Here is a 17,251-nt window from a genome sequence, read left to right on the forward strand (position 1 = left end):
AGGGTCTGCTGATAAAATGGTTCAGTGCCTCAGGAACTCCTATGAAGGGAGTTGTTTGGGGAAACTCTCATTCCTAAAATCTTTTCAACAAATGTATAAATTTTCAAGGGAAAAGTGTATCATTTAAATTACATCATTATTTGCTTTCCAAAAAGTGTATACATCATTCCTAAAATCTGAAGCAGGATTCCAAAGCGTTCTGAAGCAGGAAGCAATATCTCAACCTTTCCCAGTGCTGCCATCCTACTTGAGGGAAGGCCAGGAACTAGCCAGCATCCAGGGCAGTGGTTCTGTAGGGGAATACGACCTGGTCCACTTTACTTGTCCCTTAACTGGCAGGAAGGAAACCTACCGCACAGCCTCCCTACTGCCTAAGGAGACTGCACCATTCTCTTCTTTCTTGATGTATGGCTGCAGGGAACAAAAAAATAAACTCCTCGCCTACTAATTAGTTAATGATCACCTTGACCACAGCAAAGACAAGTATTTATAAATTGGGTGGTAAGTCAGACACACACTAAGACCGGTGGTTTTCTTTTATAATTCGGAGAACAAAATGAAACAACAATCTGAGACTTAAGGATTTTCGCTTTTCCCTTCATTTTAAATAGAAAAAGTTTGAGAGTTGGTGGGAGGAAAAGGGACTGTTGACAAAATTGATGTATGAAGAAGCAAACAGTGTCAGCTTGCTGGAGTTCTCTCTAAATGGAAATAGTACGAAGTTCCCAAACCAGGCTGGGGAGCCAGAGTGGGGTTTAGTCCCCATTCTCCTGCTGCTAGTTGTATGACTCAACAAATTATTTTCCACTTCAACTTCCCAGTGAAATGGGGATTATGGTAGTATTCATCTTTGGTTGTATGAGGATTCAGTGGGACCAATTGTGTGTATGAAAGGCCTAGCACAGCATCCAGCACACTGTTAATGGTACGTGCTAACTGTGGAGATGAGCAGGAAGCCAGAGCCCCTGAGGATGGACACTTAAACCATATCAGCTTAAAAAGAGGTGGATGGAGACCAGGGCCTTCAAACACACGAGCAGTTTTCCTAACCAAATTATTATAATGTGGGCCCAGGCAATAATCTTTCTTTCCACTGTATCTACCAGTTTAATTACTGTATGCCCCTTTGATCAGTCTATAGAGACCTAGAAGCTTTTAATTAGGAAATGAATTACTGGTTTATGAAGTTAGAATATAAAACAGTCAAATTAGTTTTTCCCCCACAGAAGCTATGTTTGGTGGTGGGGGTGGTGGGCAGCTTGTTTTTATAATGTAGGGTTCACTCGAATGGTAAGGAAATGAGGGGAATTAATATGTTGACTGCCTACTGCATTCCAGGCATGTGCTGGGTACTTTAATACAGGGCTTTACAAACTGTCCACAATGAAGGACCAATTTTACCTTTTCCAGTCGGCCGTGGACTGATATGTTTGCATCAATATATTTGAATGCTGTGTCACGTCAAAATGCTATAAACAGCCAGGCACGGTGGCTCACGCCTGTAACCCCAGCACTTTGGGAGACCAAGGTGGGTAGATCACTTGAGGCCAGGAGTTTGAGAGCAGCCTGGCCAACATGGCAAAATCCTGTCTCTACTAAAAATACAAAAATTAACTGTGTGTGGTGGTGCACTCCTGTAATCCCAGCTACTCAGGAGGCTGAGGCACGAGAATCACTTGAACGGGGAGGCAGAGGTTGCAGTGAGCTGAGATCACGCCACTGCACACCAGCCTGGGTGACAGAACAAGACTCTATCTCAAAACAAAAACAAACAAAAAAATTCTATAAACATTTCTAAATGCTCCTCTCAATTTCTGTACATTGTATTACAAATCAGTTCATCAATCACCCTCTGAGTGCACTTTATCTCCCTTCTTCCTGAAAGCTGGCCCTTCCAGACTTCAGGCAGGAGCATCTGAACAGGGAGAAGTATAGGAACAAAACAGGCTCCACTTCCAGGAAACAACACCGTGGAGGGAATGTAGTCAGATTTTTGTTATGATCAGCTATATGAGGAGACAATAAATTAAAGGAAAAAATAATAATTTCAGAATGATGGGTTAATCTTGTTTAATTATAAAGGGCAGAAAAAAAATAATACATTGACATCAAGTTTAAACATTACTTGGAGGTCCATGAAGATATTGCTTGAGTTTTTGTCCATTGAGGCAACGTATCATACCTTAGGTCAAAAGAATTGTCTTGACCTAAGCATTTTTAAATACTCTTATTTATTTTTAAAAATAAGATAAATCTATATCTGTAATATAGCACATTCAAAATGTCCCCTCCGTGCCGTCTATACTTTACTGTTAAGATTTTGGGGTGAGAAGTGGATTGTATAATGAGAGGGTATGAACATGGGCAGCTCAGATGGTCCTGGGCATCATGTCTGTTTCTCTGAGCCAGCTGCTTCTATGTGATCAGATTAAAGGGGCTGATAGTCATGAAGCAGGAGCTGGATTAAACCAGATTACCCTGATAGTGATGAGATGCAGGCTACTTAACCCTTAGAAGTCAGAGACACTCGAGAGTGAAAAGAGAATGTGAAACTCCTCCAGAAAAAGAGAAATTTGGTAGCAGTAAGTAGCCCAAAGAAGCATCTTTCTTGCTTTTATCTTAATTATGTTCTAACAACAAAACAAAACCCAAACTGGACACACCATTTCAAATTCAAAACAGGAAATTAAATCCAGCAAACACTCCCACCTCCACCAACAGCTCTGGAAAGGCAATGCCTTTGTCTGTGAAAGAATATGAGGCACAAAGGTAGCATTTTCCTCTCAAAGTGATGCAAGATTTTTCTTGGCCCCTTCGCTGGACCTATGGAGTACTGGGCCTACCCTGCTCAACCCCTTGTGGGAGGGAGCACATGAATGAGTGAGTGCGGGATCCAGCCAGCTGCTCCAGGCACTGACACAGGAGCAAGCTCCTTGAGGGGAATGTGGCAGCACCCAGGTGAGGGTGTCCATGACCCTGAAGCCCCAGAGGGGCTGTTACCGTGCTCATTTAGTTCCACCGTCTGCAGATGGTGGCATGTTAGCAGCTCAGTTGGCCCCTTGCCTCGCTGCACAGGGCATGCCACTGGTGAGGGGCAAAGGGCCAGTGTGACAGCCTTTTCTGGGTACCTGCACTTCGTGGGCCCTGAACTCTTGTCCAGTGTCCAAGAAGAATGAGGTCACGCAGATGACTGAAGGATGGTGAAGATGGAGAATTTTACTGAGTGATGAAAATGGCTTTCAGCAGAGAAGGGAACTGGAGAGGGGTGGGAAGGGCAGATTGTCTTCCCAGAAGTCAGGTTGTCTCCTCCCCGAAGTCAGGCCATTTCCCCCTCTACCAACTGAGTCTGGGATCTTTATAGGCACAGGAGGAAGTGTGTATTGATGGGTTTGTGGGTATGCAAAAAAGGTTAAAGTGAAGACACCACTCAAAGGTGGGCAAAACAGTGTAGAAAACTACTTAGGAAAGGTTAGGTATATGTAAAATAGGTGAAGGGTGGGGATCAATCAGAGGGAAGCATCCAAACAGGAAGACAAGTTCTCGATCCAGTCCCAGGATTTCACTTGTAGCTTGGCTTTCAGGCTTTAAACTGTCTTCTACTTGGAGGTGGAATTTCACTGAGTACCCACCCCTATCTGCCTAGGCATTTGGCCACCTCCTTTCGCTATCAAAAGCGGGAGAAGAGGCAAGCAATATCACAAATAGGATTTTACCATTCCTTAAAAGCAGCCCTATTCTAAGGGGAGACCCTAGAATTATGGATGTAGGGGAAATTTCTCTTTAAAACTGCATGACAGAAATTAAGAAGGAGGAGAAATATGTACACATAGATACAATATTAGCATCTAACTTAGAAGTCTTTTAGTGTGGCTGTTAAAGCTGGCAGTTTTCCCCAAATCAGGTTTACACTAAGAACATTAATTACCAGGGAAAATATATTCAAATTTTGCAAAGTAATATTCAACTCAACAATTTTAAAAAACACGGAAATATTCAATTACATAGACCTGAACACAGTGAGCACTTATTAAGATCACGAACAGGACTAGAGCATCCGACAAAGCTCAGAGACTTAGAATTTTTGCTCCACATGTAGAACCATTTAATAAGATCATGTATGGTTATGTTCATACACTTTGGATTAGGAGGAAATTTTAATATATTTATCCCTGATGAAAATTAAATAGTCCCTAACTATCCTGTGTGGATTCAATGCTAGGTGCTGGAGAAGTGCAAAGGAGAGAAAGGAGTCACCTCTCCAGAGGGGAGGCTTCTTGCAGGAGGTGATGCCTGAGCACCAGTCCCAGTAACCAACTGCCTATTGAACAGCTGTGATGTCAGGTTCCAGCCTACTTGTGCTGACTCCGACCAGGAGCCCAGAGGTTTCACAATAACTCAATGGCCAATTAAATGCAAGGCTTTCACATACCAACAATCATGCAAATATATTCAACACACACAGGCAGTGATAGGGGAGGTCGGGGCGGGCATGGTGGTTCACACCTGTAATCTCAGCACTTTGGGAAGGTGAGGTGGGAGGATCACTTGAGGCCAGGAGTTTGAGATCAGCCGGGGGAAGACCTCATCTCTACAAAAAATGTAAAAAGTAGCCAGGTGTGATAGCATACTCCTGTAGTCACAGCTACTCAGCAGGCTGAAGTGGGAGGATCGTTTGAGCCCAGGAGTTCGAGATTGTGGTGAGCTACTAATGTGCCAGCCTGGGCTACAGAATGAGAACCCATGTCTTAAAAAAAAACAAAAAACTAAAAACAAAAAAAAAACGAGGGAATGAACCACGGCAAGTAGCTCCAGAGACCAGCACGCTGACTGATGAACCGATTTGAATTTCCCTTGAAACAACAAAGTGGGAAGAGTGTTGTTGCTGTTCTTCTCCCAGCAGAACTTATGGCAGCCTCTGTTTGTGAGGAGAAGGCCTCAGAGTTCTCACGGCAGAGCTTCTACAGGCTCTCGGCCATGGTCACTTTCTTTGCTGTTTTTATACCCTGCACAGGAATGCATTGTCATAACTTAGCCATCTTTTGGCTTCACTTTCTTATTTTATTTTTTAAAATTAATTTTGGAGACAGTGTTTCACCATGTTGCCCAGGCTGGTCTGGAACTTCTGAGTTTAAGCAATCCACCTGCCTCGGCCTCCCAAAGTGCTGGGATTACCGGTGTGAGCCATCCCGCCTGGCCTTGGCTTCACTTTCTTGTCAAGTTTTGGGGTTGCCTGGCCACAGCAGGTGTTGTCATCTCAGTCCCACATACATATGCTTATCACTTTGAGCAGTCAGCAGTTTCACTGTGAGCTGAGTCACTTATCATTGTGACTCCATTTTGTTGGTGGAAACAACCCAGATGTTATTCAAGTAATGAACATTTTTTAAATGTGGGATATAGATATATAATGGAATATTATTCAGCCCTGAAAAAAAGTTTTGTCACATGCTGTGTTAAAAATAAACCTTGAGAATATTATGTTAATAAAAACAAGCCAGTGACAAAGTGACAGATAGTGTATGATTCCACTTATATGAAATAAGTAGCCAAACTCACAAAAAGTAGAATTGTGTTTGTTAAGGGCTGCTGAGGGGGTAAAATGGGCAGTTGTTACTTAACAGGTATTCAGTTTCAGGTTTACAAGATGTGAAATTCTAGAGATCTGTTGTATAACAATGTGAATATAGACAACAATATTGAATTATACACTTAAAAAGATTTAAGATGGTAAATTTTATATTATGTATTTTACCACAATATATTTTTATAAAACAATAACTGGAAGAAAAAAAAGACTCCATTTTGAGACATTTAGAATCACAAAACATTATGATATATCAATAACCCTACCTGGATGTCCCAAGACACCTCAGTCCCAGCATGTCCAAACCTAAGTGTCTCGTAATTCTCATAGGAATTTAGAAGTCATCCCAGATGCCTCACTTCCCACCTCCTGCGGGATCTGAAAGAAGGAGAGGGATTAGGCAATGGGAAAGGGTGAGTGTGGTGTGGTTGGAGGTAAGATAGGGGCGTGGTGGCCAACAGGTGAGGGGTTTAGGAGTCTCCAGGGTCACTGGCGACTTGATACAGATTTGCATTTCAGCAAGATTGTTATCAGCAGAACAAAGTTGAATGGAGCCAGGAGAGCTTAGGCTGGAGACCAGCTCATTGGACCTTGGGAGGACATTCTGCCTCCTACTTTGACCTCAAGTTTGCCAGGACCAACGCGGCTACAACAAAGCCTCTCAAATAGCCAATTGGGAAACCTTTGAATTTTCCTCCCACCTTCAAAACACCCTTCAGGCACTCAAGGGAAAAGGAAAATGGAAGGGGAAAGGAAGAAAAACAAGGTCTCTTGCGCTCTGCAGGTGTGCAGGGCAGCCCTCCACAGGCCCACAGCAGGCTTGGCAGCAGGGAGCAGGTGACTGCTGTGCATCTGGGATGAATCAGCACCTTCCCCACACACTGCTAGCCATCCCCCACCCTAAGACAGTGGGAGCACATTGCACTCTTTCCACAACTGGCAGAGTCAAGCCTAAAAACTGCGAGAATCCCTTCACTTTCTTCCAAATTCCAGCCTTGTAAAGAGTGGTCAGATTTTCTTAATGTTGATATGAAAACCATGAGAATACAGTTGTCCTTGGTATCCTAGAGTAGGGGAAGGATTGGCACCAGGAACCCTTTGTGGATGCCAAAATCCAAGGTTTCTCAAGTCCCTTGTATGTAATAAAATGGTGTATTATTTGCATATAACCTACATGCATCCTCCCATCTACTTTAAATCCCCCTAGATTACCTCTAATATCTAACACAATGTAAATCCTCTGTAAATAATTGTTATACAATATTTTTCATTTGCATTATTTTTTATTGTTGTATTGCTATTTTTTATTTTTTGAATATTTTTGACCTGAGGTTTGGTTGAATCCAGGATGCAGAATACAACTTTTCCACAAAATAATTTAAAATACTTGTCAAAAGATAAAATGACTGCAATTTAATTTAAAAGATTTTCTTTGGCTTTCTTTGCAATTCTAGAATTGGGCAACACTTCATTCCATAAAACAGCACGTGTTCCAGTGAGGTAAACAGAGGAGGTTGGTTTTACAAACAGAAAAGAGCTAAAGAAAGCAGAAACACAAGAAAAAGCAGATTGGTCATTTCAGTTATTTTCCTTGTAAGGTGGGAACAGGGAAATAGAACAATAGAAAAATAACTGATTGGTTAAGATCAGATTTCTTCAGGTCATTATTTTTTATTTTTTGGTAAGGATTAAAGTGGAGGGAACTTTATTATCATGCTGACTGAAACTGGCCTGTTTGGGATATTTGGCTATTATCTCTCCTGATTTCTCTGAAGGTCATATAACAACTAGTTTTGCTTTGATGATGTGGAGCTTTAGTATGAGTGGCTCCATTTTGGGTTTTTAATTCTGTTCTCTTGGCGCCCTGTGCAGGAGCAAAACAGTGGCCTCCTGTAATTTCTATTTAACATGCTTTACTCTTATCAAAAGGACAAGATTGTCCAGGGTTCGTTCAACCATAGTGTGAGCTAATTATGGAAAAAGAACTTTGATTTTACTTCTTTTGTAATAAGAGTGAACGTATTTACTGAGTCGGCATTCCCTTTCATGATTATCATTATATGAAGGAGGAAACTGGGGCACACAGGGGTTACATAACTACCCTGAGGTCACACAGCTGGTGGGGGAAGCCTGGGTGGCATGTAGACAGGCAGTTCCAGAGTCTGAGTTCACTGTGCCACTCAGGTTGGCTGAAGGAGGGAAAAGGCATCTTCCTTCCATTTCTGCTTGTGTTGAGGCCGTTGCTACAACCCAAGCAAGACATGTTGAGGGAATCAACTCAGTTATGCAGGTGGAAGTAGAGGAAAAGGGACCAATGACGACATAGCTAGGAAATATATGTTTAGGCTAATGTAAAAAATATATTTAGGAAAAGCAAGATAACATTTAGTATGTGAGAGGTACCTGAGATGATTCCATGTCCCCACAGAGAGTACTTCCTGAAGTATTTCCATGAGTTACTTCAGGAGTGGGCTGGTAGGGCAGCGGGAGGAGCTGAAGGGGATAGGTGAGAGGTGACAGCGTGCTGGCAGTCCTCACAGCCCTCGTTCGCTCTGGGCACCTCCTCTGCCTGGGCTCCCACTTTGGCGGCACTTGAGGAGCCCTTCAGCCCACCGCTGAACTGTGGGAGCCCCTTTCTGGGCTGGCCAAGACCGGAGCCGGCTCCCTCAGCCTGCAGGGAGGTGTGGAGGGAGAGGCGCGAGCGGAACCGGGGCTGCGCGCGGCGCTTGCGGGCCAGCTGGAGTTCCGGGTGGGCGTGGGCTTGGCGGGCCCCGCACTCGGAGCAGCCGGCCGGCCCTGCCGGCCCCGGGCAATGAGGGGCTTAGCACCCGGGCCAGCGGCTGCGGAGGGTGTGCTGGGTCCCCCAGCAGTGCCGGCCCACCGGCGCTGCACTCGATTTCTCGCCCGGCCTTAGCTGCCTTCCCGCGGGGCAGGGCTCGGGACCTGCAGCCCGCCATGCCTGAGCCTCCCCCCACCTCCGTGGGCTCCTGTGCAGCCTGAGCCTCCCCCCACCTCCGTGGGCTCCTGTGCAGCCTGAGCCTCCCCCCACCTCCGTGGGCTCCTGTGCAGCCTGAGCCTCCCCGACGAGTGCTGACCCCTGCTCCACAGCGCCCAGTCCCATCTACCACCCAAGGGCTGAGGAGTGTGGGCAAACGGTGCGGGACTGGCAGGCAGCTCCACCTGCAGCCCTAGTGGGAGATCCACTGGGTGAAGCCAGCTGGGCTCCTGAGTCTAGTGGGAACTTGGAGAACCTTTATGTCTAGCTCAGGGATTGTAAATACACCAAACGGCACTCTGTATTTAGCTCAAGGTTTGTAAACACACCAATCAGCACCCTGTGTCTAGCTCAGGGTTTGTGAATCCACCAATGGACACTGTATCTAGCTAATGTGGTAGGGACGTGGAGAACCTTTGTGTCTAGCTCAGGGATTATAAACGCACCAATCAGCACCCTGTCAAAACAGACCACTGGGCTCTACCAATCAGCAGGATGTGGGTGGGGCCAGATAAGAGAATAAAAGCAGGCTGCCGGAGCCAGCAGTGGCAACCCGCTCAGGTCCCCTTCCACACTGTGGAAGCCTTGTTCTTTCGCTCTTTGCAATAAATCTTGCTACTGCTCACTCTTTGGGTCCACACTGCCTTTATGAGCTATAACACTCACCGTGAAGGTCTGCAGCTTCACTCCTGAGCCAGCAAGACCACGAACCCACCAGAAGGAAAAAACTCCGAACACATCTGAACATCAGGGACTGCTGATGAGTTACAAAAAAAAAAAAAAAAAAAGGAAATTCTGTTTAGGAAACCTTGAATATGATTAAGATGACAAAACCTTTGGGAATGAGAAAAAAAAGCTGTGGAGATAAAAGTGAAAGTTCAGGATCACAGAGAAGCTAAGAAACTTTGATAGATGAGAAATAGGGTAAATGGAAGAGTATCTGAGACAGAAAAAGAGATTAAGCAAGCAGAGGATTGTGGCCAACATCATGGCAAGGAAACATGAAAAGCAAGGTTTTGAGTAACCATGCTGTAATAACTTTCTAAAACATTGTAGTCTCCACAGTGTGCTTAGGGCAATATTTACAAACCTACCGGCTGATGTTAAAATGGTTTTGTGCTCAGGTAGGATGTCTCCTACAGAGACAGGAGGCAGGAGACAAGCCTGAGTTGTAAGGGTAATTAGAATCAGCCAGAAAAAAAGAATGGAAAAAGAAAGTTGGTGTGCAGGGAGAGGAATTTAACTTCTCTGTCAAGTGTGTTCTGCTACAGGCACAGCACAGGCTGTGGGCACTGCACCCTCTAGTGTCTGGGAGAGTCACTGCAGCTTTGCTGTGTGGTACGAGCACAGTTGTTCAGCTCTGTTAACTTGAATAAATATTTACAGTAGTGTTACCTCTAGTGACCCAGGGCCTACTTGGTGTGCCTGACTGTTGTTCTAAGCTTTAGTCTTACCACGTCTCCACCTCCAAATGGGGCGTTCAGGCCTGGCCTGGCTGGAGGCAAGGCTATGAATTGTATGCTGTGGAACTGTCTTTCAGTGTCTGTGAATTTGCCTACTAGCAAATTTAGCAGGGAGGGTGGGGTACTCTCCCATGTTTGAAATAAAGGTCTTAGTCTTTAGTTTCAATTTAACTTGCAGTTTAACATTTCACGCAGTATAATGCAGCCATAAAAAAGAATGAGATCATGTCTTTTGCAGGGACATGAATGAAGCTGGAAGCCATTATTCTCAGCAAACTAACACAAGAAAAGAAAAGCAAATACCACATGTTCTCACTCATAAGTGGGAGTTGAACAATGAGAACACATGGACACAGGGAGGGGACCATCACACACCAGGGCCTATCGGGGAGTTGGGGGGCAAGGGGAGGGAAGGCATTAGGACAAATACCTAATGCATGTGGGGCTTCAAACCTAGGTGACGGGTTGATAGGTGCAGCGAACCAGCATGGTACATGTATACTTATGTAACAAACCTCAGGTTCTGCACATGTATCCCAGAACTTAAAGTAAAAAAAAAAAATCCACGTGGTATAACAGAAGCATCACTTTACACAGCGGTCCCTGATGTTTGATGTGGGACCAGCAACAACTTTGAGGAAGGTTTTGGTGACAATCAGCTATCTTGAGGTGGCTATTTCTAGACTGATTACTTCCCTCCCTCCCACCCTCCCTCCCTCCCTCCCTCCCTTCCTTCCTTCCTTCCTTCCTTCTGATGTAGCCAGTCTAAAGTATTAAAAGATAAAAAAAACTCCCTTAAGCCGTTTTGCCCCCATAAGCCTGCTTTGGATGCAGCTCCTCCATTTACCGCCTTAGTGTTACCATGGGTGGGTTCCTCAGTCTCATCATATGAAAAAGGGACAATAGTAGGATGTACCATTTAGGGTTTTTCTGAGTATTAAATGAGGTAATGCCTATAAAGCACACAGTACCTGACACAAATAAGCCATTCAGCAATGTCAGCTAGGCAGCAATAGCATTAAAGCTTTGAGCTTTGTTTCACTGGAGAAGAGGTTCAAATTAGCACTGAGCCTCTTCAACAGAAAGGGCTGGTAACTTGAGATGAGTGAAAACCTCTGACCTTCCTTGGGAACACTATTTTGGATAGCGGTTATTTAACAAGTACAAACACTTGAGTTTGGGGACAAGCAGTGTACCTGATGCTAAAGAGATGGAAGGCGTGGTCTTTGGCTTCAAGGTGTTTATTATCTTGTTAGGAAAAATAAAAAGCCACTGATCACTAAGCACAGTGATAGTACCGAGCAGCATTTGTCTAGTGCTCTTTGGTGTTGTTTAGTGTGGTGGGGCTGCCTATAAAAGTAGCTAGATAGGCCCTTTTGGAAGGAGGTAAGCTTTGAACAGTGCCTCCTCCCAGAGCTTTCTTCATGGGGCCCAGCTCTGACATTCTCATCACTTGTTTGGCAGCTCTTTGCACCACCCCTGAAGGACAAAAGACATATTCCACCTTGGGGCTACAGTAGGGTACAGTGGAAGCAGGCTTTATCCACTCTGGTAGCATGATCTTGACCAAGTTATTTAACTTCCCAGCTTCGAGTTTCTCATTTCCAAACTAAGTGCTATGGTGAGGATAGAGTCCAGTCCACTGTCTGGCACATGGCAGGTGCTGTGAACATTTCCATCTCTCTCTCTTCTTTTTTTTTTTTTTTGAGACGGAATCTCACCCTGTCACCCAGGCTGAAGTGCAGTGGCACAATCTTGGCTCACTGCTACCTCCATCTCCCGGGTTCAAGCAATTCTCCTGCCTCAGCCTCCTGAGTAGCTGAGACTACAGGCAAGTGCCACCACGCCCGGCTAATTTTTGTATTTTTGGTAGAGATGGGTGTCACCATGTTGGCCAGGCTGGTCTCAAACTCCTGACCTCAAGTGATCCGCCCACATCAGCCTCCCAAAGTGCTGGGATTACAGGCATGAGCCACTGCGCTTGGGTACATCTCTTTTCTTGATTACCTTCAAAGAATAAAATGAACACTTGGATTGTCACTAGGACTTTCCTAGACTGTTGACAATGAGGAAAGAAGGCTTAGTAAACCAACACTACTACAACTACTGCTGCTACTGCTACTACTACTAGCTGTGAACACCAGAATAGCTCAGATTGCTTTTGAACCTGTGAGAGGGGCCAAAAGGCAGTTCTTACGTGTTCCCAAGGGGCCCCTAAAATGCCACATGGGAAGTTTAGGAAAAGAGGACCAGGTATCAGTCTTTGTGCTGATGTAAAGGAAAGAGGTTGGCAGCACAGACACTTTCTCCTACCTGTCTAGAGGGAAACATCCTCATGTGCAACTGTCAGAAATACCTGCATCCTTTCCCTGGAGGAGTTTGTCAGACCAAACAAATCTGTATCTAAGAACATGTTTTTCCAGGAAGGCAGGATCTGATATGGATGGCAGATCTAGAGACCCAAAGATCCCTTCTGCCTAGAGTTACATGGACTGTGCTTTTTCCTTAGTCCTCACGAAGTTGCACCAGTGGGTGGGATGAAGTCAGCAATTAGAGGCAGCTCTTCCTCGGTTAGGATTGTGCCTTTGGCTTGTAGGCTGTTTCCCAGGGAGGGAACCCAGCGTCAGAACTTCATCTCACCCTGTGACATGTCACTAGTGACAACAAGTGTGGTCCTCTGTATGCTCTGTGAGTATGCTGGGCATGCCGCTATTGAGTCAGTCACTGTGTTATGCAGAAAAGTGACGAAGGGCTAGGCAGGTGTGTGCAGCGTGCCATTTAGTGTATCCCCTCAGGCATGCACCCAGGAGCAGTGTGGTCTGAGCTTGTGTTAATTCTAAGAAGAAATAAACTAATGATGAAACTCTAATTGTTTTTAACAGAAAATATTCATAAGGTAAAGTTATTATGCATGCTAAATGATTTTTTCAATTTTGTTTCTTTTAGGAGAACTATCCTATCCCCGAACCAGGCCCAAATGGTAAGGTCTTGGGAAACACGACTTATATTTTATTATTTCCTGTTGTTTCCTTTGAAGTCACATGTATATTGTTCCCTTACCTCTCTTTTCCTATTGTTTATTACTTTTGTGTCCATTAAAAACCTATGCTTTTGTTAGGCTGAGAACAGAGTGTACTGTCCACAGCATGACCTGGTGGGAAGTTTATCTTGGCTGCTACATGAAATAAAAAGAACAGTGATAGAATCAGAAAAATTACCGTACCAGACTGCTGAATTGTCCCAAAGAGTTTTTGATGTGAAGTATATGGACCAATGACAGAATTCTTCCTCTTTTGACCTAATGACAGTATACCCTATCTACCAGAAGCTGTTGTTGGAGTGGCCAAGTGTCCTAACCCTAACCCAAACTTTGAAAAGGAGTGAGTCTACAGAACTTAATCTTTAGCAAAGGGAGCATCATGCCAACTTTCCCCACTCCCCAGGAAGGCCAGTCACTGAAGTGTGGGGCAGCCCAAGGACCTACCCTCCAGTGGGGGTGGGAGGGGCTGCATGGGGCCCTGTCCCCTGCCCTAATCAACCAAGCACAGAAAGTGAGTGAGCACACTGGGGCAGGGTTTCCAACACCCTTACTCCACTCCTTCCAGGCCTCTCACTTGCTAAGCCTGTGGGGCTTAGCTAACATGCTGACACCCAAGGTGGCATCTGCAACTTCCCAGCTTTGGGTTTCTCATGTACAAACTGAGTGCTATGGTGAGGATAAAGTCCAGCCCACTGTCTGCACATGGCAGGTGCTGTGAACATTTCCATCTCTTTTTGTCTGTTGGCTCGGGCAGATCCCTGCTGACAGCTTTCTAATCCCTCCCATCCCTGGAATTCCACTTTGTCATAATCGTGCAGGACCCTGAAGTGAGGCTGGGGGCAATGGGCAGAGTGTCTGTAGATACTCACCCTCCCCTTCTCACACCTAGACAGTCAGGTCCCCTTTCTGCCCTTGAGGAGTTGGGGGTGTCCTTTCCCACTTTGTCCTACCTCACACCAGAACCACAGCTTCTCGGTGAACATCAGATCGAAGGCAGCTTTTCTGGTAGATCCAGAGCTTTGCTACTGAAAGGTCAGTTGGGTTATCGACTTGTAAGTGGTAAAAATACAGACTAGATAGAATATAGCCATTCTATGGGTGCTGAGTAAGTATTGTATAGTTAGGGTTCAAGGATTTTCACCAAGATACCATGTTCAGAGAAGTGAAAGAGTTACCTCACTGTGTCCTGAAAAGTTGACTGTTGATTCCAGAAGTGGCCAAACGAGGGCTGTCTTGGACCCAGAGTACAAGCTTGGCTCCTGGTACAGCTTTTCTCCCTGAAGCAGCATTCTGCTCGCACTCTCTTCTCTTGCTACACTTGCATTGGAAGGGAAAAGAGTGCATTTCAGCGAGTGTTCTAGCAAGTCAAATCTAATCTCTCGCTACCAATTGCTACTTCAAGAGAGGAAATTCTGAGATGATTTTCCTAACTCAAATGACTTTTCCCTGCATTTGACCTGAGAATTCACCCTGCCATTTCTTACTCTTCGCTAAAACTAAGGAGGAAGAAAGTTCTGAAGAGCCACCCCTGGCAGTCTGTGGCAAGTGCAGTGCATAGCAGGGATTTGGGTCTCTTTGTCTTTCTAAGGCAGAGTGTTTTTTTCAGGGAGGTATTCATAACCATCATCTCAGTCAGAGATGATGGTACTTATTGGTACTTATTTCACCAAAGGGGCTCATTACCATCATTATTTTAAACTTAGAAAACTGGCCAGGCGCGGTGGCTCAGGCCTGTAATCCCAGCACTTTGGGAGGCTGAGGTGGGCGGATCACCTGAGGTCATGAGTTCAAGACCAGCCTGGCCAACATGGCGAAACCCCGTCTCTACTAAAAATACAAAAATTAGCCGGGCGTGGTGGCGCATACCTGTAATCCCAGCTACTTAGGAGGCTGAGGCAGGAGAATTGCTTGAACCAGGGAGGCGGAGATTGCGGTGAGCCAAGATCCTGCCATTGCACTCCAGTCTGGGCGACAGAGGGAGACTCTGTCTAAAAATAAAAAATAAAAATAAAAATAAAAAAAGGAAAGAAAACAATAGGCATGAAGAACTCAACTTGATAGTTCACAAAATGTTGCCAAGCTGAGATTCTACCAGACCTTTTCTCATAAATAGATACACATCTACGAATCACGCATAGCATATTAATTGTCTGGAAAGTTATCTTTTGGAAAACAGTTTGTTCTCTTAAGTGTTTGGTACATTTCATCCTACTAATGATATATTGTTTACCCAGTGTATTTGTCAGTGTTGTCCAGAGAAACAAAACCACTAAGATATATGTGTATGTATGTATGTGTGTGTGCACAAAGGGCAGGCTGGAAATTCAGGTAAGAGTTGATGTTGCAGTCTTGAGGATAATTCCTTCTCCTTCAGAAAACCTCAGTCTTTGCTTTTAAGACCTTCAAACTGATTGGATGAGGCTCACTCACATTATGGAGGGTAATCTACTTTACTCAAAGTCTATTGGTTTAAAAGTTAACCATGCCCAACACGTATTTTCAAACAACCAGGCACTATAGCCTAGCCAAGTGGACACATAAAATTAGCCATCACATGTGGAAGTTTGTTTGCCTTGCGAGACTTAATCAGGGTTGCTATGGAGCTTGTTTTCCTCTGTGGCCTAAATCGTGTACCTGGCCTGGTAACCCAGCCCTGTCCCCTGGGCAAAGGGAAATCACTAGGTCACCTCAGAGTGATAGGGGTTCTTCCCTCTCTCACTGTTTTTTTCTTCCTTTCTTTTATCAGAGGTGTTGCTGAGGATGCATTCTGTTGGAATCTGTGGCTCAGATGTCCACTACTGGGAGGATGGTCGAATTGGGAATTTTATTGTGAAAAAGCCCATGGTGCTGGGACATGAAGCTTCAGGAACAGTCGAAAAAGTGGGATCATTGGTAAAGCACCTAAAACCAGGTCAGCAAGGTCCTTCGACTTATGTGTTCATTCAACATAAATATGTGTGCATGCTTTCTTTGGGCCAGGCCCTCTGTTAAGCTCTGGGTACAGCAGGGAACAAGACAATCTTGGTCCATACTCACATGGATCTTACCTTACACAAGAAAAGAGGGACCTGGAGCAGACAGATAGTTACTTAGTCACCATGTGTTTAGGGCAGTAGAGGAGAATACAGGGTGTGATTAGTGTATTTTACCCAGACCCTTGGTTCATTTGAGGAAGGGACAATTAATCCAACATCCGGAGCCAAGTAAGAAATAAGCCAGGTAAAGGGCTGGAGAAAACATTTGAGGCACAGGAACCCAAACTACCTTTACATGCTGTGAACCACGGCCTTGGATATAGTGTTTGATTTTTATTAGATGGCTGGGAAACCACCATTATTTTTCCTAGATTTACTTAATTCATTTTTCCAGAGGGAGGAATTCTCAGCTGTGGCAGGCTGTGTTGTTCCCTGATACCATGAATTAAATCCAAGTTGTCTTGGCATAGTTAGCTGTTGGCTTTAACCTTCCTTTACCGGTGAGGCTGCTGTGCAGCCTGGAAATAAGGTCACATTATTTGGGGGAAGGTGGAGGTTGACAGGAGGCCCCATCCTGTGTTAGTTATAAAGTTCTCTGAGCCCAACCACATGGAGAGGGATTGACTAGCTGTGAAGCAGTCAGGCATGTGTCTTATTTAGGGATTTTAAGTCATTCATCATTAGCGGAAGTCAAGAAGGCTCCTGTGGTGTTATGAGGTTATTTCATAGTGGAATGTTTATAGCTTCCAACAGCCACTGATGATTGGTTCTCACCTGTGGGACAAAGTCTCTGACTATAAATTATAACAAAGAGTGGGGTTCTCTAAATGTAAATTATAACAAGGGTTTAGTCAGTTGTCTACAATGAACTCAGTCTTATGCCATGAGCCTTGAGGGATACAGAAAAATGAGCAGATATGATCCCTGGATGCTTAGATCTATATGGAAACACTAGATGTCAGGCCCTTCATAAATACCAGCAATTAGACAGCAAGGCCATAGGGTACAATTAGGTGTGGAAAAGAATAGGCTTTAGGAGTTCAAAGGGCATTTGTTGTGGGCAGAGGTGGTTAAAGAGTTCATGGAGGAGATAGGTCTTTGAGCTAGACATCTAACAGTAGTATTAATAAAAGGGTGGCTAATATTTATTGATTTGCTACATTAGTCTCCATGTTAAACACTTAGATGTACAAT

The 17,251-nt window shown here is 44.7% G+C and overlaps 1 protein-coding gene across 1 annotated transcript in view; it reads left to right on the forward strand.

Moving 5' to 3' along the window:
- The window catches only part of SORD (sorbitol dehydrogenase), a 47,000-nt gene that overhangs the window by 4,109 nt on the left and 25,640 nt on the right, over window positions 1–17,251 (forward strand). Inside the window, exons 2-3 of the mRNA XM_054450917.2 lie at window positions 12,989–13,022; window positions 15,829–15,993. Coding sequence (XP_054306892.1) covers window positions 12,989–13,022; window positions 15,829–15,993 — 199 coding nt within the window. The remainder of the gene's footprint in view (window positions 1–12,988; window positions 13,023–15,828; window positions 15,994–17,251) is intronic.

The sequence above is a fragment of the Pongo pygmaeus genome, chromosome 16 (assembly GCF_028885625.2).
Source record: "Pongo pygmaeus isolate AG05252 chromosome 16, NHGRI_mPonPyg2-v2.0_pri, whole genome shotgun sequence".
Classification (NCBI taxonomy): domain Eukaryota; kingdom Metazoa; phylum Chordata; class Mammalia; order Primates; family Hominidae; genus Pongo; species Pongo pygmaeus.